This window comes from Gymnodraco acuticeps, unplaced genomic scaffold, assembly GCF_902827175.1.
Source record: "Gymnodraco acuticeps unplaced genomic scaffold, fGymAcu1.1, whole genome shotgun sequence".
Lineage (NCBI taxonomy): Eukaryota > Metazoa > Chordata > Actinopteri > Perciformes > Bathydraconidae > Gymnodraco > Gymnodraco acuticeps.
In genome coordinates, this window is record NW_022992193.1 from 1,022,619 (window position 1) to 1,047,643 (window position 25,025).

Here is a 25,025-nt window from a genome sequence, read left to right on the forward strand (position 1 = left end):
GTTTGTTCTACCATTGTTCATCTCATGCAGTCCCGGTTCGTTTTCATACAGCTGGATTAGACACCCTCCCAGTAGCCTATACATTATAATTATAACAGTCATCAGCGTGAGATCAAATCACGGTTACTGTTTCTGGGGCTGGGCTACTTCACTGTGGTGGCTTTGAAAAATATTCATAATGGACTAATACGATCAGATGCATACAGAGAAATTCAATTAACTAATCTAAAACTGAAAAATATAAAAATGACACAACTAAATACATACAATTAAATCAATTTCTAATATACAAAACCATTTTTTATTGTTATTTTCCACTAATATAAGTGATTTTAAAAAGGAAATAAACATATAAAATACACAAAACGTAAGATTCACTTTCATATTGTTAGATTTGTTCCGTGTATAAAAGTTTGCGATTGTGCTGCACGGTTTCCGCCACCAGGTGGGGTCAGCGAGCAACTCCAGCTAGCTTCAAAGCCTAAAAAAATCCAAGAGTAGCTAAACATAGAGAGGTCTCACTGTGCTGCTGTTTTGGTGTACGGCTGTAATAGCTTGAAAGCGAAAGAACGACCCTTGTGAGCGTGATTTTCTGTTTACAGACGATCTTTGGCAGTGTCAACATTACAGAGATGAACAACAAGCAGCGGCGGTTAGCTGCTAAACAACTTAATAACAGACGTGTGTTTTTCTCTCCTGTCCGACCGAGCACATAAAGGAGAGCTGTGTGAAGGCAGCTGGTAAGAAAGAGGACATTTTATATGAAAAAAATACACCTGTGGTTAGCTAGAGGTTTGGCTAGTTAGCAAGCTGATTAGCTTATCTTTAGCTTTTGACAGTTATCTAGCTCACAACAGCTAGTGACAGATGGTGACACCTGCCACAGGTAGCAAAAATGTATGTTATAATTTGGGAGTAAATGAAGCATGTACAAGTATTTTAAAACACTTGAAAAGGAAACCATTACTGCTTTAATTTGGACTCATTTTGTTGTTGTTTTCTCCTTCAAAAGGAAAGGAAAACTGACTTTGTAATGCATTGACAGCAACGTTAAAGCTAGCATGACGGTTTCCCGCTAATGGTGTGTGTTTTGTTCGACAGCAGCAGCGTCAAAAATGGAGACATAAACCCCCTGATGGAGAGGAAGAGGTATATCTGTGGCTCTAAGAGAGGATTATTCTGCTCGACACATGTTGTTGCTGGCAGGCTTGGTGTGACCCCCATGTGATGCCGCCTACAGGAGCACACTTCTGCTTTCCCCCACAACACATCTGTTGTTCAGATGCTGCACAGGAGAGGGGACTGAGTTCTGCTTTATGTACTTTCACTCGTGTTTGACCCAATACTGTATTTGCTGTCTGGTTTGCTGAATGAAGGACATTATGTTCTCATGACATTTCTGTTAGCAGCCCTTAGCCTTTCATACAGTTTACAAAAGATGAGCAAATAGTTTGGGAAGATCCTCCATCATTTTGGCACCTGATGGTTCATTACAAATCTGATTGACATGCTATATTTTCCAATGAGTGATTCCAACTCTACTTTTCATGGTGTAAAAGTACATGTTATATTGCCTATTTAGTCTGTTTATGCTAGTGCAAAAAGTACATTTGCTGAAGTGCAATACTCTTCTTATATTGCAATATTACATTATATTTACTCTGGGTTTGTTTCTTTGCTTTTGCGGTATTCTGGACTTTGATATGCCCCCTTTTCTATTTTATTTCGATTTGACTAATTCTGTTTGTTGTTGATGTCTCTCTCAGCTCCGAGGATGACGGTGGTGGAGAGCGAGGCCTGCTCCATACCTGGAAGGGCTACTCCTGCAGTGTCACCCCAGAAAGGCTGCTCCTCCCTGGGCCGGTCCTTCAGGTCGCCCTGGGAACACGGCATGGCGTTCTGTTGGTTGAAGGTAAGGTTTTTGTTTTAATGTATCTTTTAGAGTAGTTGCATTGACATGTCTTTCAAATGTTTTGGCTCTATTACTGTAGTTAAGATAAATCCTCATTCTTTGGACTGGTATTTAAATGTCCTTTTTTCAAATTGCAAACAAAGTCGTATAAAGTCTAATTTGTTTAAATATTAACAACAAAATGAATATAATATAGGATCCAGGACGATGTTCATGACATAATAGCTTCCTCTAAATATCTGCTTTCTAAAACGTTTCATAAGAAAACCTCCATTATCATCTTTTGATTTTGTTGCTGTTGTTGCTCCAAATTCAGGAGGGCAGGTGTACAGTTTTGGGGAGTTACCATGGAAGCAGAGTCAGGTGTCGGAGCCGTCGAAGCCCACCCTGGAGGGGGCGCTCAGCGGGCAGCGGGTGGTCAGCGTCGCAGCCGGAAGCTTCCACAGCGGGGCGGTGACGGAGGACGGGGGGGTCCACATGTGGGGCGACAACAGCTCGGGACAGTGCGGCCTTTCGGGCCTCAGCAGCGTCCCCAACCCGACTCCGGTCGCTCTGCTGGACTCCGACAATGCCCCCCCGCAGACGGTCCCGGTGCTGGAGCTAGCCTGCGGCGGGGGGCACACCCTGGCTCTGTCGGCGCAGCGGGAGGTGTGGGCCTGGGGCAGCGGCTCTCAGCTGGGCCTCAACGTCTCCGTCTTCCCCGTCTGGAAACCCCAGAAGGTGGAGCACTTGGCGGGCAGGTGTGTGTTACAGGTGGCCTGCGGGGCCTCACACAGCCTGGCTCTGGTGCGCTGCCTGGGCCCCCAGGACCTCCACCGGCCCCCTGTGGACAAATGCAGACAGTGTCACCAGATGCTGTACACCATGACGGATAAGGAGGACCACGTCATCATCTCTGACGGGCACTACTGCCCCCTCGGGGTAGAGCTGACGGAGGACGAGGCCCCTGCTCTTACACAAGGGCTCAAAACAGAGCCCCCCCTCCCCTCACACACCTCCCCCTCCCCTGACCCCTTCTCTGACCCCGCTCAGGACTCAGAGAGAGAACAGGAGTCAGCACTCGCAAATGGAGGACCCCCAGCCTCAGGCTCTGACCCCTCGGCTGAATCTAAAGAAGGAGGGGTTTCGGGGGTCAAGAGTTCACCGTATCCAGATGAGCAGGCCGTCAAAGAATACCTGAAGAAGCTGACGGAGGCCGAGCAGGTCACCAAGGTAACAGCTGGAGGAGAGTTAGACTGTAGGGAAAAAATAACATCAGTGTTAGCTTAATCAATAAATGTGAATCTCTTATATTACCATTTGCTGTGTGTCTGTCTTCCAGCCCTCAGCAGGGGCTCTGACCTCCTCCAGCTCCACCCTCAACAGCCTGGTGGCCTCCTGCGCCTCCGCAGTGGGGGAGCGGGTCGCCTCCACCTACGAGGCCCTGTCGCTGAAGAAGATGATGACCTACCTCCCCTCAGGAGTGGCGAGGTCCGGCGTCCCCGCAGGGATAACGGGGGTCTTGGTGGGCGACACCACCGCGGAGCGCGTCCGCCTCGAAGACTCCACCCAGGCCAAGAAGAGCTCCAGCACCGGGGACATCCGCGAGGAGGAGGCGGAGGGTCTGCGCCGCCGCCTCTCTCTGCCGGGACTCCTCTCTCAGGGTAGATACGCCGTTCACGTCTTATCCAACTCCTATACCCTGCTGCGTAAGTACTGTGTGTGTGTGTGTGTGTGTGTGTGTGTGTGTGTGTGTGTGTGTGTGTGTGTGTGTGTAGTGTGTGTGTGTGTGTGTGTGTGTGTGTGGTGTGTGTGTGTGTGTGTGTGTGTGTGTGTGTGTGTGTGTGTGTGTGTGTGTGTGTGTGTGTGTGTGTGGTGTGTGTGTGTGTGTGTGTGTGTGTGTGTGTGTGTGTGTGTGTGTGTGTGTGTGTGTGTGTGTGTGTGTGTGTGTGTGTGTGTGTGTGTGTGTGTGTGTGTGTGTGTGTGTGTGTTGTGTGTGTGTGTTGTGTGTGTGTGTGTGTGTGTGTGTGTGTGTGTGTGTGTGGTGTGTGTGTGTGTGTGTGTGGTGTGTGTGTGTGTGTGTGTGTGTGTGTGTGTGTGTGTGTGTGTGTGTGTGTGTGTGTGTGTGTGTGTGTGTGTGTGTGTGTGTGTGTGTGTGTGTGTGTGTGTAGTTTTGTGTGTGTCTTTTTGTGTTCTTTGTATGTCCTCTACTTTAAAACAGGATTTCTTCCTGAAGGCCTTCTCTGTACTTTGAATAACTTCTTCAGTTATTGTAATTGATCCTACTGCCTTATACTGACAAAGGGTATTATAGCTTTGAATGTTCTATAAGTTATTATTTGACTTTAGAATGATTCAGATCATCGTTCATGTTTTTTGAATGTGATTGATAGTGTTCGTCGCTTGGTTTCAGGTTAATGTAGTTCTTATTTAGTTTCACTTTTTCAGAAAGGTGTACTTTGACTTTTTGTTCTGGTTTAGTTTCAGATTTGATTTGTAGTTAAGTTTCATTCTTTATATATTTTTCCTGCAGTCATATATTATAGTGAAACACTTTTAAAGGGTTAAAAACAATGGCTTTATTTGTTTTTAACTGGGTTTTGTTTTTACGTTAGTTGTTTTAATAAATACAATTTGTTTTAGTATTTCAGTTTACAAAAATCTAGTTTACCGCTTATTTCAATTTCACTTGTCGTGATAGTGTTCACGAATACCCCGGTCTCTAGTCCCTGCTCAAAGAACCTGTCTTTCGTGAGGCTAATGATTATCTATGAATGAACTCATATGAGGGCTAAATGGACAAAAACACAGGTGCAAAGTTTTGACCCAGGACTTAGTCTTTGTGTCCTGCAGACTCAGCGGGTCTGAGTGGTCTCCTTTGTGGGATTAAAACACTGAGGAAATGCAGATTGATATTTAGGGGTTTCAATGATCAAGCAGATTTAAAGGAGCAGAATGAAAGAGTTTGGGTGATTAGAAGAGAGAATAGGTGCATTATGGGAAAAGCTTGTCTGCGACCCCTGAGAAGCACAAGCAGGTATGGAAAATAAATAAAAGAATGGACTTCGTTCCTCATAGAATGCCTAGATATTCGCTGTAGATTTCATCGTCTGTGTTTGGGCTATCCTCATTTTGGGATATATTCGAGTACATTTTTAAAGGGCCCATGTCATACTTTTCTGGTTATCACCCGTCCCCTTGTGTGTTCTGTAGCTTTGTATGCATGTAAACGGTCTGCAGAGTCACAAACCCTCAAAGTACACCCTGTAGGGCAGAGGTGGCCAACCAGTCAGAGGTTAAGAGCCACATTTTTTCTATGTTACTGCAAAGAGCCACATCAAACACACAGTCACTGATACCGCTTGTTTCAGTTTTTTGTTTTCTGTAGACAAGATTTCAACCACGTCACTGATGCATTTTTGTGGCATTGGGATATATATTTTTTAAATCCTCTGGAGCAGAGAGAGGAGCTGTGGATTATTGTTATTGATTAATGCATCAGTGTTTTTTAGGGTCAAAAACACTAAACTCACAACTTAAAATGAAAGCGTTTAGTTTATTTAATAAAAGAGCACATGTTCAATGTGAAAAGTGACAGTAGTTATAGATTATTTGCAATTTGGTGCTATATATATTTTTAAAAAAATGATATATATTTTTTGGGCGCAGCGCCCCTCCAAGACAATGGTAGGGGAAACACTGGATAGTGTTTAATCAACGATAGGTTTCCCCCCCCTCAAAGGTGATTGGTTCACTGCATCGCAGGTATTATTGTGATTGGCTCTTGGGCCACATCAAAATTAGACGCGCTCGCGCTGTCATCCTCTCCTACTGACACCTGACACCACACATACGTGGGGAGATGGGGGAGAGCCGGGACGAAAGTAACACGGGACGAAAATAACTTTGACCGGCCAAATTATGTCAGAATTATCAACATTCAATACTTAACAGACCTACTAAATATCAGGTTTAACTGTCAGGAGTAGTGTTGTCACGATACCAACATTTTGTTTTCGATACCAAGTCAAGAATTGCGATTCCGATTCTTTTTCGATACTTTTCTTTAAAAAAGGGAAACAGTCTTAAATGTAATTATTGTGCTTTATTTCACACCAGAACCATAACCATAACACAACCTTGTAAACAATGAGAACAATAAATAAAATAAATGACAAGAATTCGTATTAAATACAATTAATAAATGTCTTACAGACAGGCCTCATGGTGTCCGTAGGCTTGCCCTCACTGTCAGAGATATCGCTAAAATACATCAAAATGTCGCTTCTGGCGTCTTTTTTGTCAACAAGCCGAGGCGCAGCGGCAGTTGCACTCCCACTTGCAGCCATGCTTCTCGTTTTCTCACATGCTCTGGCAGCAAGCGCGTGCACGAGAGAGGGGAGGGACTTAGAACGTGCTTGAGAGGGGCGGGACTGCAGGCACGGCTGCAGTGCAGGGATTGGAAGCAGAGCGCTGAACACACGGCTCGTATTAAAACGGCGCTTTCTCACCGGAGTACTTTTCCCCGTCATTCTTAAAGTAGGCCTACCGATAGGCCTAAGAATCGTAACGTTTTTAACGGCAGGGTATCGCGTTATACCTTTCAAGTATCGGTACACCGTGCAACACTAGTCAGGAGTCAGTGTCTCTCCCCTAAACTCACACATTTACAATTCGATATGAACTGAAGAGCCGCATGAAACTAGGCAAAGAGCCGCATGCGGCTCGAGAGCCGCGGGTTGGCCACCCCTGCTGTAGGGAGTAAAACTCTAACACAGAGAAGACCTGTCTGTGCTGCCCCAGAACGCCTCGTTGGAGATCTCTCTTTTTCCATTAGTTTCTTCCTGGTCACAATGATCTTTTTTTTTTTTAGCTGCGAGGCCCCACACACACACACACACACACACACACACACACACACACACACACACACACACACACTCACAGTCACAGCCTGGCTGTGAGTGTGTGTGCTCAGGCTGAGTTTCACCGTGTCTCGCTGTCTCGCAGACCCCAGGCAGCAACCAGGAAACCACACCAGTAACCCAGCTCACACTGTCCGCTCCTCGAGCCTTAAAGGGCGAAGCAGCGAGCCCCGCAACGTCCCCCCAACACGGCACCCAGACCCCACGCAGCATTCTCATCTGTTTGTCCTTACTGGTGTCATTTTCTGTTTGCCAACAAACGCCATTGTAACACATAATCACTGATGTTCCGCTGTAACGGTGGTGGACACATCAGAACAGAGTGGGCGAGCTGACCAATCAGCACAGTGGGCTCATAGGGAGGGGGGGGGGCAGGAGCTCCAACAAGCCGTTTAGGACAGAGAGTGAATACACATACTATACAGAGATATGAGAAACCAATGTGAGTTTGGAACAATATAAATCTATTCTAGTAGAGCTCAACAATGGAATCATGATCAGTAGAAATGGACATGTCATGGGACCTTTAAGGCTAATACATCAAATGTAATGAGGAAATCTTTGGACAAATCCTGAAGACTCTTTAGTACAATTAAAACATGACAATCAAAATCCTCACTTCCAGGAATTAAATTACAGCCTGGATAAACGCTTATATGCATACAGTATGTTCTGGTTCAAAATATTAGCAGACACTTTTCCGGGCCTCAGTGTAGTTTCAATCATGCATCAGTGTTTGTTCTGCAGGCTGCCTCTCCCTGTGTGTCTGCTGTTTGACCTTTGGTGTGACCTCGTTCTCTGAGCGTCACTGATGCTTCTGTGCAGCTATGTTTTGGTTTTGAACACACATATTGATTTCTTCTGAACGTTGCACCTGAGATGAATCCAGTCATATTTTACATTCAATCGGAGAGTATTTCTCTTTTATGCTCCTTTTTATACTTCAAATTCTCTGTTTCTCAGATGCATATATTGTACTTTTTACTACATTTACAACTTTAGTAACTTTCCCAATTACAATTTTTAATTCCATTCCTGTTTATCAAAAACAAAGAAAACTGTTGAATTGAAATGTTTGTAATAAACTGCATTTAATTCATTATTGTGCACTCGCAGTGTCCCCGCGGCTGCTGAGGAGAGCCGGACGCCCCAGGATGCGTGCAGTGGACCTCACCCCTCTGGGGGGGGCGTTCCCTGAGGCCCAGGAGGTGTTCCCCACCCTGCAGACGGAGGTGTGGAGCTGGGGTCAGGGCGAGGACGGACAGCTGGGGCATGGAGACAATCTGGCCAGGTTGGAGGAAGTCTCTTGTCACTGCAAAACATTATTGCCCTATATCAGGGGTGTCCAAACTGCAGCTCGGTGTCCATTTTGAATTGGCCCTCAGCAAAAGAACAATGGAATATGAACATTGTCTTATATTGCTTCTTAAATATATATGAAAACATATATTACACAGTTTTCATTGTTGTTGTTATGTCAGTGTTAATAAAGCCGAAGTTACAAATAAATTCAGTAAATTAAAGTAGATATAAAAGCCCAACATTTGCATAAAAAGCTTGAAATATACCCTTTCTATACACTTTGTAACTAAATAAATGAAACCCTATAGAGAGCTGTGATGTAGGCTGTTTTTTTCTAAAAGCATATTCTATTATCAAGCATCATTTACTTACATTTCATTGATTTTGCTAACTTATAACTTAACTTATGAGGCAATAAACCAGCTCTTGATATTATAATTTCTATATGTGGCCCTCAGTGAAAACATTTTGGACGCCCCTGCCCTATATGTAGTGAGAAATGAATAATGTGGTCTTAAACAGGCTGTACATTTCATTTCCAGAAATATACTCATATTTTGGCCAGTAATCGTGTGTGTGTGTGTGTGTGTGTGTGTGTGTGTGTGTGTGTGTGTGTGTGTGTGTGTGTGTGTGTGTGTGTGTGTGTGTGTGTGTGTGTGTGTGTGTGTGTGTGTGTGTGTGGTGTGTGTGTGTGTGGTGGGTGTGTGTGTGTGTGTGTGTGTGTGTGTGTGTGTGTGTGTGTGTGTGTGTGTGTGTGTGTGTGTGTGGTGTGTGTGTGTGTGTGTGTGTGTGTGTGTGTGTGTGTGTGTGTGTGGTGTGTGGTGTGTGTGTGTGTGTGTGTGTGTGTGTGTGTGTGTGTGTGTGTGTGTGTGTGTGTGTGTGTGTGTGTGTGTGTGTGTGTGTGTGTGTGTGTGTGTGTGGTGTGTGGTGTGTAGGTTACAGCCTCTGTGCATCAAGAGTCTGAACAGTAAGGAGGTGGTGCGGGTGGAGGCCGGCGCTCACCATTCCCTCGCTCTCACTGCTCAGTCTCAGGTGAGCCAGGGACCTCGATAAAAAAATAAAAATAATAATTGAATTATTTGTTGCCTTACTTACCAGTCTGCAAAGAACCATTTTTTCCTTTGAAAATGTATTGATCATAATATGATTTTCTATTGTTTTGTTATTTGTATTCATGGCGTATCTCTAAAAATATTTTCCAATTTAAATTCAAAAATAATTAATTACTTATTTTTGTAATTATTTTTATTATATTTTCTGTTATTATATCTTTTAATCCTGTTTTAAATCATTTTGATCATTTCATGGTTTGTTGTGCATCGGTCTCAAATAGATTATTTGTTTTTGCTTTAAACACTTTGAACTGACTCACCTCAGTATAAAAATAAAGTATGCTTCATTCTTGCCAAATCTTTGAGGTGTTTTCCTGGGGAAGTAACACTTCTGGTCAGCTGGGACACACGGAGTCACCCAGCACCGTCCCCCGGCTCGCAAAGGTCAGAAACAAACTTCCTTTCCATTACAAACACACATAAAGACACAGATAAATGCATACACTTTAATCTCCCCCCCCCTTCCCACAGCTATCAGAGGGGATCCGGGTCTGGGACGTGAGCGCCGGAGAGAAACACACCCTGCTGCTCGCAGACGGAGACTGCTACCGGCCAATCATCTACTACAGTGGGCAGCAGGTGAAGGAGGGGGCGGAGGAGAGCCACACCAAGGAGCAGGGTCAACAGCAGGAGGAGGGGGGGGAGGAGGAGCAGAGGGCGGGGGGCTACACCCGGCAGCCTGTACTGCTCCCTTTCTGCATTGACGTAAGTTACTGGAATTTAAAAAGAATAAATGCAAAACAAACAATCACTCGGTGTAAAAGTGGTTCTCTCGTGTTTGCAGCTCGGCTATGTGAGCAACGTGTTTGCCGGCGGCCAGCGCTGCGTGGTGCTGCTGGACAGGAACGTGATGGGCTTCATCGCCAGCCTCCACGAGCTCGCCGCCGCCGAGAGGAAGTTCTACTGCAAGCTGAGCAACATCAAGACGCAGATAATACGCCCCCTGCTGGAGCTAGGTACTAGAAAGACACCGAAAAAACGCCTATAACCACATTTCTCAATCTCTTTGGGTAAATATATTTCCTTGCCTGTCTTCCTCCAGATTCCCTGTGCTCGGCCCTGGGTCCGGTGGTCCTCGGGCTGCTGCAGACGGTGGCGGGTAGGTTCAGTCTCCTGTGTCACCTGACCGGACAGCACGCCGCCAGCCTCACTGGGAACCTGCGGCGCGTCCGTGACGTCAAGAGCCTCCTCGTCCTCGAACACGCCGACATCTTCCTCGACTCTTACAGCGAGTAAGCTTTCAGAAATAGAGACATTTGAAGCAAAAATAACACCTTTTCAGGGCTTCTCTTGTTCTTTCTGCTGCACACATTCAAGTGGTATAAGACAATAGTATGTGTACAGTAGAATATGTAACGTTCAAAAACAACATATTTCTTCCATTTGAGTGCCTTTCCAAAACACGTGTTTCAAAGAGCCTTCCCTGATTTACTTTAATTTAATTTTCTATATTTTAAAAAGCTTTCCCTTTTCTAACCTAGGCTTTTTTTATTCATTGCTTTATTTATGACTTGTTAGTTTTCATTTTCCATATCTTTGTGAAGCACTTTGTAAACAGTTAAAAAGTTATTTTAAAAGTAATATTGTCTCTAAAATGAAAGGTACTGCAGCGCTGTGGACAACTTGCAAGTGATGGGGGGTTTCCAGACCCTGACCAAACCCTCAATGTGAGTACACACACACACACACACACACATACCATGCATACATCACTTCAGGGGACATTACATTGACTTACATGCATTTCCTGGAGACTTTTCCTAACCTTAACCATAACCAACACATGCCTAACCCTAACCCTTACCCTTAACCTAACCCTTACCCTAACTCTAACCCTAAACCTAACTAAGTCTTCACCCTAAAATTAATGATTCCCCTTATGGGGACCTTCAATTTGTCCCCATAAGGGAGGCGAGTCCCCACACGTGACTGTAAACAGATTTAGGTCCCCACAAGTATAGTAATGCTAGGCCACACACACACACACACACACACACACACACACACACACACACACACACACACAATATGACAGTAAATGCTGAGTAAATCACATGATCAACTCTTGCTGATTTCCTCTGCAGAGACTTATTTGGGAAGAGTCCCGAGCTGCTGAAGAAGCTGTCTGAGTGCAGCGAGGAGACCCCCACCGTGGCCGACCTGCTGGGGGCGCTCTTCTACCTCCCGACTCGCCACATGCAAGAGTACGGCCGCCTGCTGCTCAAACTGGCAACCTGCTTTGAAGTGGTGGGTCAGACAAACACAACGACAAGCATGCTGTACTTCTGTTGGTATGCCTAATGTTTGAAATGTTATGTGACTATAATTGACCACTGATGGAAGATAGACACATGTGGTTGTATACTTTACAGTATGTGTTTCATTTGAAGATTATTTGCAAGCATTTATCTATCTATATCTATCCTTAGTGTTTTTCTTTCCTACATTTAAAGGGACAGTTCACCCCAAAATCATAATTGCATAAATGGTTTCTCTTACCTATAGTGCTACTTTTAATCCATGCTACTAGTTTGGTAGAAAGAAAATAGTTCCTAGTACACATACAACTCACAACAAGCTCTCTAGATTATTTTAAAAAGCAGGTTAATGAGTTGGAATCTTAAATGCTTTCAAAATGTTGAGATTTTGAGCTCAAATCTTTGTAAATGTGCGTATATTTCTATCAGTAAAATCACCAGAATCTGCCTCTTTTTAGCACATTCTACATTGAATATTTCTGTGTGTTTGTGTGTGTTCCTTCAGAGCTCCGATGACTACCAGAGGCTGCAGGACAGCTGCTCCAGCTTCGAAGCGTTGGCTCTTAAACTGAAGAGGAAGAGGAAGGACGCCGAATACACCTTCCACTTCTGGAAGAGCTTCCCCGGCAAAATGACGGTAAACTCCCAGAGTGTGTGTGTCCTTCACAATGAGTCCTGGAAGGGTCACGTGATGTCACGTTTTGCTGAACGTTTTTTTCCGACAGGACTCTCTGAGGAAGCCTCATCGCCGGCTCATCTGCGAGAGCAGCAACAAAGCGCTGACGCTGCAGAACGCCGGCAGGTTCTCCGTCAACTGGTTCATCGTCTTCAACGACGCTCTGGTCCACGCGCAGGTGAGCTCCACACACACACACACACACACACACACTTTCCATCATGTCCTTTTACCTGTTTGAAGCCATCACCTTCGGGCTCTGTAACTCGGTGTGTTTTAAGCGTTTGTGTGTGCTTGCCTCCGTGCTGTCAGGGCGTGTCACCTTGTAAAAATCTCGTAAGTATGCAGCCAGAAGCAAATGTCAGCTCAGCGACCTTTACCCCCCCCCCCCCTCCATGTACCCTTTTCTTCTGTGTGTGTGTGCGAAGGGCTCAGGGCTCTGTGTCATAGGATTCAGCCCTAAAACACATGACATACACACACGCATAAAACATCTGAGCGTTAATTTGGCACCAAATATATGAACCATCGCTAAAACACATCTCTTTGTTTAAATAATTGGACACAAGTGTTGTTAGATAGATGTTTGAAACTTTATTTGTATCCCCAGTTTACTTTGATTGTCCATACATTAACTGATGTTATATTACATACTCTGGAAAATCTATATTTATAACATTACGTTGTTTTTTTCTGTTTGTTTTCTGGCTTATCCATCAAATGAAATAACTTACAAATTGAGAAACTTTGTCACATTGTTTCAGGAATAATAATTCATGCCGTATGAATCCTCAAAAATATATGAATCGCTCCAAATATTTCCCCTCTAATGCTGACTGTAAGAAATAGGAGATAACAACCAGAGTGCTGATTCAAAATGTCCGCTGGTACGCAGCCCTATCCCCACCTTCCTCCTCCGTCTGCTCTCTACCTGCATGGACAAATGAACAAAACCATTTAGTTTTATTCTCATACGTTATGTGTTGCTCTTCTGTTGCCTCATTGCTACCAATCCAGCTTGGAAACTGTTAAAAAGCACTACATTCCTGTTTTACTGCTGTTATATAACGGTTGCCTACAGTTACTGGTTCATTCCTCCAAAGCAGTTTCCTTCCCTCTTCTCCCGGTTTCTCTTTTTTTCCTGAGTTTCTCTCTTCCCATTTGCATCCCCCCTCTTTGTCTTCCCCTCCCAATCCTTTTTGACTGTGTGACTCATTGTTTGACAAAAGGAACGTCTGTAAAAAGGAAATCCTCTGAAGGTGAAAACCGAAATGTTAACTTCAAGTTCCTGAAGCAGGTTGTAAAACTGAAGCTGAGAAAGAAGTGGCTGTGGACTGTGATTGTTCTGCGTGTCTTGTGATGGTGTTGCATGAATGCATAATACTGCACATGTCTTGCATGGCCCTGACATCACTTAGGTTCATCTTAAACAGGATGCTTCAAATATATGATGTTATTCTCCAAAAGTATAATTAGGTGTTTTTTAAAATTATTTATTGTATGAAATTAATTCCTTACTTTTTGTTTATTGTACTTTTCTTTTAATTAAATACCTTTTCTTCCCCGTTAAATCTGTCTTCCCTTGGTCTCCAAGGTATCCAAATTAAATACTAACTATTATTCATTTTCTGTTATTTCTGGTAAATGTTCTTTAGGTAGAAGAGGTATTTAATTTGCTACATTTAAATATATTTCAGTCAATTTCCTTAGACATTTTTTCCTCTCAATTATGACATGCTTATGGAGAAGGCTGTAGTTAACTGCTCGGTTGTGTGTAAGGTCAATACACACCTTTTACATGTCTCTCAATGTGGTACCATTCATAACAAATATTAATGATGTTTATTTCTCTTTCTTAACACTTACTTCTCCCCTCTTTCCTCATTCTCCACGCCTGTTTCTCCTCCAGTTCTCCACCCATCATGTCTTCCCCTTGGCCACACTTTGGGTGGAGCCCATCCCAGAGGAGAACAGCGGCCCGTGAGTCTGATTAATAGATTATTGTTTTTTTGTGTTGTACTGACAAATACCATCAGGAATACCAGATCTTAAAACGTTTTGAAACCTATGAGAGGCACATGTTCTTAGTCTAACTTCATCTTTACAGATCAAGGTTGTATATCTCTTGTTTTGTCTGTACAAAACACAAAGATATTCACTTGTATTTATGACAAAAGTCAGCAAACAACCCTATTCATGTCTAAATCTTATATTTGTGTGTGTTGTGTGTGTGTGTGTGTGTGTGTGGGTGTGTGTGTGTGTGTGTGTGGGTGTGTGTGTGTGTGTGTGTGTGTGTGTGTGTGTGTGTGTGTGTGTGTGTGTGTTGTGTGTGTGTGTGTGTGGTGTGTGTGTGTGTGTGTGTGTGTGTGTGTGTGTGTGTGTGTGTGTGTGTGTGTGTGTGTGTGTGGTGTGTGTGTGTGGTGTGTGTGTGGTGTGTGTGTGTGTGTGTGTGTGTGTGTGTGTCTAGGTATGGGTTAAAGTTGATCACACCAGAGGAGACGTTTGCCCTGCTCGCGTCCTCTCCCACGGAGAAGGTGAATCCTTTAAAGCTACTGATTTTCTCTCCTTTGGTTATAATAAAATGATTTCTACGTGTAACCCTGTCTCCATTCTCCATATAACCTTTACCACTCCTTAAAAACTGTGCTATATCCGTTCCCAGGCCAAGTGGCTCCGCTCCATCAACCAGGCGGTGGAGCAGGCGCTGGGCGGGGCGGGGCAGGACACCGCCTCCATCGGCTCCGGGTCCAGTCAGAAGACGGAGCCCCCCGTCTCCAGGACCGCCTCCTACACCTTCTGTAAGGAGGGGCGGCTGAAAGAGGCCAAGTATGGAGGGCACTGGCTCTCAGGGAAGCCCAACGGCAGGTGGGACACTACACGTCTGCATATGGGTCAAATATTTGTATCCTTTTGCCTAAATGGAAACATTTCTGGCTTTTAAGTTGTTCATAGTATTGGCTGTGGTAATGCATATGAAATACATTCAAATGAGTTTTTTTGGAAGTTAAACCTCAGTGCCTATAAAGTATAAAATCTTTTGCAGCAATGTTTAACCCTTTAAAACAAGTTTTTTTTTATCCCACGGACATTACAGCAGAAAATCATGCACTTTATTATATCCCGCTTTACATCAAAAGCCATGGCTTCAATTTGTACCTTTTACTATACATGCTATGTCTGTGTTTTTATGGGGGGATATTGCTGGCATTTGAAGCGAAAATAAATCAGGATATGAATGGATATTTGGTCTTGATCAACAGGACTCATTTCGGTTTTTAAATTATTAAACACGTGGATAATATTATTATTTATAGGGTCATTTTATAGCTGTTTTAGCAAAGGGACCTTTTTGTCTCATGAGGTAACAAATAGAAGTGATCTTGTCATCTGACACTGCGTAAAGTCAAATGCAACAAAAAAACATGCAGCTTCTCAAGGGATGATTAGTGATCTTGATGTGTAGCAATGATTTGGATGTTTTTCAGTGGCGTGTTGAAGTGGCCTGATGGGAGAATTTACACAGGGACGTTTAAGAACGGACTGGAAGATGGGTGAGTGCATAATGTGTGCGTCTCATTCTTACATGAGCCAGGTGTAGCTCCTGTTTCCTAATGCCTATTTGTGTTTTGTTTTTGTAGCTTTGGTGAATTTGTGGCTACCAACAAGACGCTCAACAAGAACGATCAATACCAAGGTCACTGGAAAGACGGCAAGATGCACGGCCTCGGGACATACAGGTGAGTGTGCCTTGAAATGGTGAGGTAGAAACTCTTGTCCACATTGAGGATAACAAACATAAGAGAATACACGTCCCCCCCCCCTGTGTGTGCAGCTATGCCAGCGGCGAGGTGTACGACGGCTGCTTCCAGGACAGCATGCGACACGGACACGGCATGCTGCGCAGCGGGAAGCTCAACACCTCCTCCCCCAGCGTCTTCATCGGACAGTGGCTGCAGGACAAGAAGACCGGATACGGAGTCTTCGATGATATCACAAAGTACGCTCATCAGTCCGTTTTATGTTAGAAAAATGTGGCAAGCTTATAAACTGTGTTTCATTTAAGATGTTCAGCTTTATCTTGTTTTTTTACATTTGTCTGTTTTTTTTTCCAGAGGAGAGAAGTACATGGGCATGTGGCAGGATCACCAGCGACAGGGCAACGGGGTCGTGGTCACTCAGTTTGGACTTTATTACGAAGGAGCCTTCAAAGAAAATAAGATGATGGTGAGCTCCTCTGTGATTTCAGTCACAGTTTGTGCTTGGCAGTTTAAGAGACCAGCGCTAAAGCTGGGATTTGTTCCAAACGTGATTCTTCCTACAAAGTTCTTGTACTCCAGTCAATCGGGTGTGTCAGATCTTCTCTAAAACATTTTGATCCCTAGACCTTCATCATATAAGATTTGTGAAGATTATGTCTTTGTCATTTTTTTAATATTCTGGAAACATCACAAAATCTCATATGTAGCTATTATATATATTTATTTGTTGTTGTTGTTGTAATTCCTCATGTTTTTTCTGTTTTAGGGTACCGGGATCCTGCTGTCCGAGGACGACACCACATACGAGGGGGAATTCTCTGATGACTGGACCCTCAACGGAAAGGTGACAAATGGACACAATGTCAATATAGTGTGTATATTTAACCATTAGCATGTTTAAAAAAAGAATTCTTAAAAAATGTTGGATCCCAAGTTAATAATACAAATAATTCAAAGAAATAGCAGGGGGAATAACACAATTGAAGGAACCAAAAACATATAAAGAAATAGTAGTAATGTGTATCAGGGTAGTTAAATGTTCTAATTGTCTCTCCTCTCAGGGTGTGCTCACCATGCCAAATGCTGATTACCTGGAGGGCTCCTTTAACGGGGAATGGGGCTCCGGCCTCAAAGTGACGGGCTCCTACTTCAAACCTCACCTGTTCGACACGGACAAGGACAAAAGCCGCGACGTGTAAGCTCACACAGAATCTAGAATGTGCAGAAAAATTACATTTGATCATGATTAAAGGTCCCCTATTATACTGTTTTAAACAATATATTATAGGTCTCATATATATATATATATATATATATATATATATATACAGAACATGTCTCTGAAGTGTTTGGCTGAAACAGATCATTGTAGCATCTCATAAACCCCTCTGTTTCAGCCCTGTTCCAAAAGTGCTGATTCTGTGTCTGTAGCTTTAAATGCTAATGAGCTGCTGCTGGCCACGCCCCTCTGAGAAGCGATTGGTTAAAAAAACACACAATGGTGCTCTAGGAGGAGATTCAGGTGATATGGGGGATTGGTTGGTGATTGGCTAATGGTTACACAAGCCAAAAAACATTATGACATCACAAAGTGGCCAAAATCTGATCAGCTCATTTTATTTATTTTTTTATATAAATGGATCAGGACAAAAAGAGAGGGGGTCTTTGTTCCTGACACTCTCAGAGTCTCTTAACACACTGTGGACACATTTCTATCTACAAAAGACATGGAAAAGGGAGTTTTTCATAATAGGTGACCTTTAATTGACGTGTGTGTGTGTGTGTGTGTGTGTGTGTGTGTGTGTGTGTGTGTGTGTGTGTGTGTGTGTGTGTGTGTGTGTGTGTGTGTGTGTGTGTGTGTGTGTGTGTGTGTGTGTGTGTGTGTGTGTGTGTGTGTGTGTGTGTGTGTGTGTGTGTGTGTGTGTGTGTGTGTGTGTGTGTGTGTGTGTGTGTGTGTGTGTGTGTGTGTGTGTGTGTGTGTGTGTGTGTGTGTGTGTGTGTGTGTGTGTGTGTCAGGAAGCTGGGACGTCTGTGTGTGTGCGCGGAGGACAAGTGGCAGGCGGTGTTCGAGGAGTGCTGGAGTGAGCTGGGCTGTGAGACCCCAGGCCAAGGAGAGAACGGGAAGGCTTGGGAGAACATCGCCGTGGCCCTCACAACCAGCCGGAGACTCATCCAGGACAGGTACACACACACACTCCTGACAGGGTAGTTTCATTTTACCAGTCAAAATCATGTTTTTTTTCAGGGGGTGATGTATGTTTTTTGTGTGTTGCAGTCCGGAAGCGTTGTCTCGAAGTCACAGCAGGACCCTGGAGAGTCTGGAGGTGATCCCGCAGCACGAAGGACCAATCACCATGGAGAGATATCACACCATCCGACTCTACCTCATCAAGGTGAGCTCAACTGTGTGCAAACTGATCTGTCAAACACATTTCTTTCTAATGGAATATTTTTCTTATGATACTAACTTCCATATGTCTCAATAAAACTAGAGATGCTCCGATCGCCAATTTCGGGGCCGGAATCAGTATCGGCCGATACCGATCGCCGATCCGATCGAGTGGGCGGGGCCTAAATGGAAGATTTAAACATCACTTTAAATCTTCCATTTAAAGTGAAGCCATTTTGCCGAGCTTGTTTTGCCGCACACAGAGAAAAGTGTCATGTATTTTACGTCATGCGATCGGCTCTCGCGATCGGCATGTTTAGAGAGCACCGATCGATCGGTAGATAGTGAGTATCGGCCGATCTCAATCGGTGACCGATCGATCGGAGCGTCCCTAAATAAAACGTGTAATGCTTATGGATATATTTTGTTACATTGTGGTATTGCTGATTTTACTTGAATGAAGGATCTGTCTTCTTCAACCTCTAAAGTCCTGGATATATACAAAAAGAGATACTTTTAAAAAACCACACTGAGAAAAACAAGAATACAATATTTGTAAACTGTTTGTACATGTGAAGGAAATATTAGGCATCATGATCTAAATGTGATGCTGATGTCTTCACCATGAAAGGAAGTCATCAAATGGAGTGACTGTACTCCATTCATCAGATTTAGCATTGAAATCATTTTGTCTAGTAACAGTAATATCCCTCCGCTTCCTCCAGGCGTGTGACACCCCCCTCCACTCTCTGGGCCGGCTGCTGGAGACCCTGGTGGCGGTGTACAGGATGACCTACGTGGGCGTGGGAGCCAATCGTCGGCTGCTGCCTCAGGCGGTCAACGAGATCAAGTCGTACCTCAACCGCATCTTCCTCATCGTCAGGTAACTAACATTCAGTCAGCAAGCTACTGCAAATAGCCCCGATTCAAATAAATGTTCAAAATGGATATCGTTCAAAGTTATAATATTTAACACTTGAGCATTAAAATGTGTAAAAAACATAGACCTATTTTGTTGAGTTGTGAACTTTACAAACCCTGTTCAAACCCAAAGACACTTTTTATTCTAATCAGGTGAATTATTTATTTATTTATTTTTGCCAAAAGCTTTCATGAATTATATTTCATATACATGTTGTATTTTATTTAACTTTTTAATTTGACCTTTATTTAACCAGGATAGGTCTATGTGTGCTTATGTGTGCTCTGCAGGTTTTTATTCCCAGACCTGCCAGAAGAGGGCGGTCTAATTCCAGAGCCGACCACCAACCTCCAGGACAAGAGGGAGCCGGGCTCCAGCGATGCCCATCTAGAGTCACCTAAACCTGGGTAAGGACAGGGCAAACCACAGGCCTTATTTCAGGGTGTATGCCTCTTTAAGGACTCTGTTAAACCCTCCTGTGTGTTTCCTCCTCAGCCGTGTGGTGAGCAGCTCGGCTCTGCTGCTCCCCGTCCTGCTCCCTCGCCTCTACCCCCCCCTCTTCACCCTCTACGCTCTGGACAAGGAGAAAGAGGACGACGTGTACTGGGAGTGTGTGCTCCGCCTCAACAAGCAGCCCGACCTCGCCCTGCTCGCCTTCCTCGGGGTCCAGCAGTACGTCACAATCTGGATAAACATACAATACAAAAGAGTGAAATGCATGTAAACCCTAAACAATGACTTCCTGTCCGCAGGAAGTTCTGGCCGGTTTCCATTCCCACATCCATGCCTGAACTGGCAGAGAAGCAGCAGGTATGGTTCAAGTTGTTTTACATTTACCTTAAGATAAAGAAAAAAAAGGTAGTTTTTATTTACAGTCACACATTTGATCGAGCATTTCAATATATCCCTGGTTCCTTCCAGCTTCTTTATTAGGAATATTTTAAAGTCATTTTGAAACTAAAGAGAGTATTTTACATCTCTGAAATGTTAGTTGGGAAGTAATTAGGGATGGGTACCGAGCCCCGGTATTAAACAGACCCCGCGGCTGAATTATTAAAGACCGTGCTACCGTTAAGCTCCGACGTTATCGCTCTTTTTATCGGTACTGGAGACATGTAAAAAATATATGTCATATGTATTATTGCTACTCAAACATTATATTGCAGTTTTAGTGTCGCCAACTCCGTTTCTAATACGCAAAAAGACTGCAAAATGCGTAATTTTTAGTATTTTCGATCTTTCCAATCCAGACGAGAGATCTCTCTCCCCGCCTGCTTGTGAGGGGGCGGGGCAGTTTACACACACACACACGGAGGAGATGGCGGAGAGAACGCGCTCCGAGGTGTGGTTAAACTATACCCGTCTCGATGTGGACAATACTCGTTACCAAAAGTGCAATAAGAGTTTAGCATGTAAGGGCGGTAACACGAGCAATTTGTCTAAACATTTAGCAAAAGTGCTCCACATCCAGACGGAGAAATGCACCGGGTTCGACTGTCTTTCTAGTAGCTCTGTAGCCCCGTCCACGAGTAACGTTTCCAGGTCAGGTATGTTATGTATGCTAGCAGCAACACACGGAGTTAACTACATTATACAAACATGGGTTAATGATTAGAGGTAACTGAGTTATTTATTTTGTTAAAGTTTCAGCTATTCTGTTTACAGTTCTGTCATCACATTATTTAATACGATATGCTAAAACATTGTCGTTTCTTTTGATGTGAAATATTATGAATTTAAATAAAAAGCAATGTTAATTTTGTTCACAATTTGTTTAGTTAGTTTACCTCGTTTTTTCTCTCCAAAAGAAACGATAAAAGTACCGTTCAAAGACCGGATCGATAAACGGTATCGATAAAAGTAGTAGTACCGTTAAAACCTTAACGACCCATCCCTACAAGTAATCAAGCAATTTTATTTATTTTTATGTTGAGCCCTTTTTCACTATTTCTTTACATTCTATAGACTAAACAGATAATCCATTAATCTAGAATAACATTTGCAGATGAATCACTAAAATAATAATTGTTCATTTCAAATCAAAAGTCACTTTGCATCTACAGTAGTTTGAATACCTAGCTCATACCAGGGACCTCGGATCCTCAAAAAATAAAAAAAGTATCTTTGAGCATTAAGAAAAGCGCTATACAAATCCCATGTATTATATTTATTTATTATTAAAAGAGTTTAAGACATTCAATTTATACAAATGCTAAGAAATAATAGGAAGTAGCATTTTATTATTTATTTTTCTTCATTGAGGAATACAAAAAAATGGGTTAAAGCCATTTGTTTAAAATGAACACAGAGCTGGATAACGGAAACCTTTGAAACCAAATAAAAGTAGTTCTGAGTGGCTAATTTAAGCTGTAGAAACCTTGTATACAGTATCTTTTCACAAAGTATTTTAGTAACAGTTTTTCCGCTGCGAGTAAAAAAGGTGTTTTGTTCTGGTCTTCAGGTCCTGTCCAGCACTAAGGACGCCTGCTTCGCCTCGGCAGTGGAAACACTACAACAGATCAGGTACGGAACAGCTTTAAAACCGAGTTGAAATCACATCTAAAGTGCTGTTTTTTAAATCTATACTTCTTGTTTGTTTGCAGCACAACCTTCACCCCGTCAGACAAGCTGCAGGTGATCCAGCTCACCTTCGAGGAGATCACTCAGACCGTGCAGTCGCTGCTGAAGCAGGACTTCCTGTGGTCCATGGACGACCTTTTCCCCGTCTTCCTCTACGTGGTGCTGCGCGCAAGGTCAGCGCCAAAACCAACCCAATCACACACTAATACACAAATAATATGATGATGAGGCAACAGAGAGATTTGTTTTATTGTAGGCCAAGAGTCAATGTTGATAGAAAACACACAGGCTTTTACCAAACAATTCATAATCTGCTACTTTTTATATATACTGTATCTACATTGCTACGGAGCTGTTTTGTTTAGTGTGGTTCCAAAAATAGTTTTAAAGAATCTTATGAAATGTATGTTTCGTCCTAAGAATCCGAAATTTGGGGTCAGAGGTCAGCCTGATTGAAGACCTGATGGACCCCTGCGTGCAGCACGGAGAGCACGGTATCATGTTCACCACACTCAAGGTAACACACACACACACACACACACACACACACACACACACACACACACACACACACACACACACACACACACACACACATTGTAAGTACATGTTTAGGTTGTACATTTATGCAAACAATTCTTACATTTTCTGAGATTAAAGTGGTTAATTTAATAGAAATGAAAATATCAAACGATTTCTTCTCGTAATATGTGACTTTATTATCTCACAGAATATTTGTAGGTTTATTTTCTCTTAAATGTGAGAGTTTATCTTTGTAATTTAACTACTTTAATCTGAGTTTCTTTCTCTTAGAAATGTACTATCATGGAAACTATCATTTTGTTCTCTACCCCAGTAGTTATTATATATATTTGAAATGGCTCTTATACTGAATAAAAGTGTCTTCTCCACCTTCAGGCGTGTTACTACCAGATCCAGCATGAGAAGATCACCTAAGAAATGATTGGGCGTAAACTTCCTGCTGTCCCAACCCACAATCTCGGCCAACCAGAGAGCCAGGATCAGCCAGGCTTCAGGAGGACGGACCGGAGCACCAACTAATGGGAAGCGAAGGATCATATGAACAGGTTGCCCACAGCTCCATCTGCTGCTGTCATGGAGACGGGCACACAAACACACACAGTCTCCTTTTTTTTTTTTACCCTCTGATGAATCATGGAAATGTGAATATTGTGTGTGTTGAGCCACTACATGCCGTCCAGTTGAAACCGGTCCGACTGACTTCCTGTGGGGAATCCTGAGGAAGGGGACGTTGTTACCTGGGAGGAAATTCAAGCTTGAACGATTTTCTTTTCAGTGCCAATGGACCAAGTTGGCTCTTGAGTTTCTCTGCACACTGTGAGATATGGCACCTATTTTTCTTCTGTGAAATACATCTATTTTTCCGCACGAAACAAACACTTTATGGCACAGACAACGTTCCTTTTTAACCTCCAGTGTTTCAGCCAGTTACTATCTGAATAAATCCCTTGAAAGCACGTCACTTTAAGAAACTGACACACTATTTACGAAGCGTCCGGGACATCGATATGTTTACAGCTAGCTCAATTTCCTCCACTAACACAAAACAAACTTCAACAACTGACATACATATGATTCATGCTTTACCTCAAGTGTTTTCAAACCGTTTGACAAGAGAATAGACCCCAAGGATAACTTGATGGTTTAACCTCGCCCGGTTATCTTTGTACCTGTATCTCTGTTTGATACTGTAACATAAACTGGCTTGGCTATTATTCTAAAATGACATCTCCTGTTTGGCAGCCAATCAGTGACTCCGATTTCCCAAACATTTATCGCCACAAACACTGACAGTTTCTATGAGATAAATCACAACCAGGACTTGTTGAAGATTTGGCACATGTGATTCTTAAAGCAACATGCACATGTTTCTCAGTTTTAACAAGTAAGTGTTCCTTTCATATGAAGCAAAAATCTTCCTTTTCTGAAGCCAAATAATCCATTTTAGAGCAGAAAGCTGGAAACAGGGTTGCCATAATTAACATGAATTAATGCTAACATGTTTTATGCACTCAATGCATGTAATGTTGTTGGATTAGTAAACTGCAGGTCGCTTCACATCCCCTTTATTCCCACTAAAATCCAAGAGGAAAATATACTTTGAGAGACACTCATGGCCCTGAAATGAATCATAAGAGTTTGTATGAACTGTTTGTGACGGTAACAGTGTTCATTACAGGCAGGGAGAACAATTGGCACATCAATCAGGAAACTACAGCTCTAACCGTCAGACAATGTCGCTTATTTGTGATATGCGTCACACATGTGAGTTTATGAAAGGGCTTAAGAGGGGATTCAGAGGGATCCCAGCCGTCATTTTTAATATCATGGCTTTTGTGTTCTCACATGGTTTAACAATTGCAAAGCCCGCGGATCAGAAGCCTCGTTTTAAAGGGATACATTTAGGTGAAGCTGCTCTTTTCCCCAGAGGATTATTAATATCTACGGAAAGCGGGCAAAAAAATGATTTGAATTGAAAGCTGCATGTCCTTAACTACAAACGTTCATCTTTGGCTGTTAAACTGATAGAAGTGTGTTCTTTGGGAATGTTGAAGACAGAGCTTCGAACTGTTAGGATATTATTAAGACTCTTCCACGGTTTGAGCTCTTTTCTGCTGAGACCGTTTGTGCCTGACGATCTTCTTCAAGGATTTCATTCCCAAAATGCAACACTTGAGGCAAAAAGAAAAACATTCCTCCATTGTGAAATGATGAGACATCTTTATTGAACTGAGAGACATGACTTCATGTTCAGTGTTAATGTGTGACTTTTTTAAATGTCGAAGGATAAAGTGGTATTTTCAATTGACGTAAAAACTGACTTTCAACCAAACTACTCATACAAAACTGCACGTTTATGGAAACGGTTAACTGACTCAAATACATGAAGTGTTATTTTAAATCCGCTCTGAATGGTTATCGATATAAACTGAAGGTTATTGTTCATAAGCTCATGTTGGGTTCATGACCTCGACACATGTTTACTATTAACAACAGGTCTAATGTTCCTTCATTCTGTGTTCAAATGACTGTTTTCTCACTTTGATGTTCGAGCTGGCTGACTCCCACTTTGTTTGTCTTTTACAATGTATTGTACCTGTAAATACTTACAGAGGGCAATAAACTATTCGATGGATGTTGCTACTACCTAATCTGCTCTTACCGTTTTA

General features: G+C 42.9%; 1 protein-coding gene across 6 annotated transcripts; it reads left to right on the plus strand.

Annotated features, from left to right (window-relative positions):
- The first annotated feature begins 601 nt into the window (after nt 1-601).
- als2b (alsin Rho guanine nucleotide exchange factor ALS2 b) lies at nt 602-25,007 on the plus strand. Of its 6 annotated transcripts, none has more exons than XM_034205452.1 (35): nt 602-740; nt 1,102-1,149; nt 1,767-1,912; nt 2,229-3,124; nt 3,234-3,600; nt 7,933-8,107; nt 9,054-9,150; nt 9,537-9,614; nt 9,702-9,935; nt 10,015-10,186; nt 10,273-10,462; nt 10,832-10,897; nt 11,315-11,477; nt 11,994-12,125; nt 12,214-12,342; nt 12,477-12,500; nt 14,074-14,144; nt 14,632-14,698; nt 14,827-15,029; nt 15,650-15,715; nt 15,803-15,901; nt 15,997-16,161; nt 16,277-16,388; nt 16,689-16,766; nt 16,984-17,117; nt 17,939-18,103; nt 18,198-18,315; nt 19,037-19,194; nt 19,524-19,640; nt 19,729-19,905; nt 19,986-20,043; nt 21,695-21,756; nt 21,837-21,986; nt 22,234-22,330; nt 22,732-25,007. In XM_034205452.1, the coding sequence occupies exons 2-35, from the start codon at nt 1,136-1,138 to the stop codon at nt 22,768-22,770; spliced, it is 5,019 nt and encodes a 1,672-aa protein (XP_034061343.1). In that variant the 5' UTR covers nt 602-740; nt 1,102-1,135; the 3' UTR covers nt 22,771-25,007. The 6 variants fall into 6 exon arrangements, 5 of the variants coding, with proteins under 5 accessions (XP_034061343.1, XP_034061346.1, XP_034061345.1 ...); XM_034205455.1 differs by having other exon boundaries at nt 3,234-3,555; XM_034205453.1 differs by having other exon boundaries at nt 610-740; nt 1,105-1,149.
- The last annotated feature ends 18 nt before the right edge of the window (nt 25,008-25,025 follow it).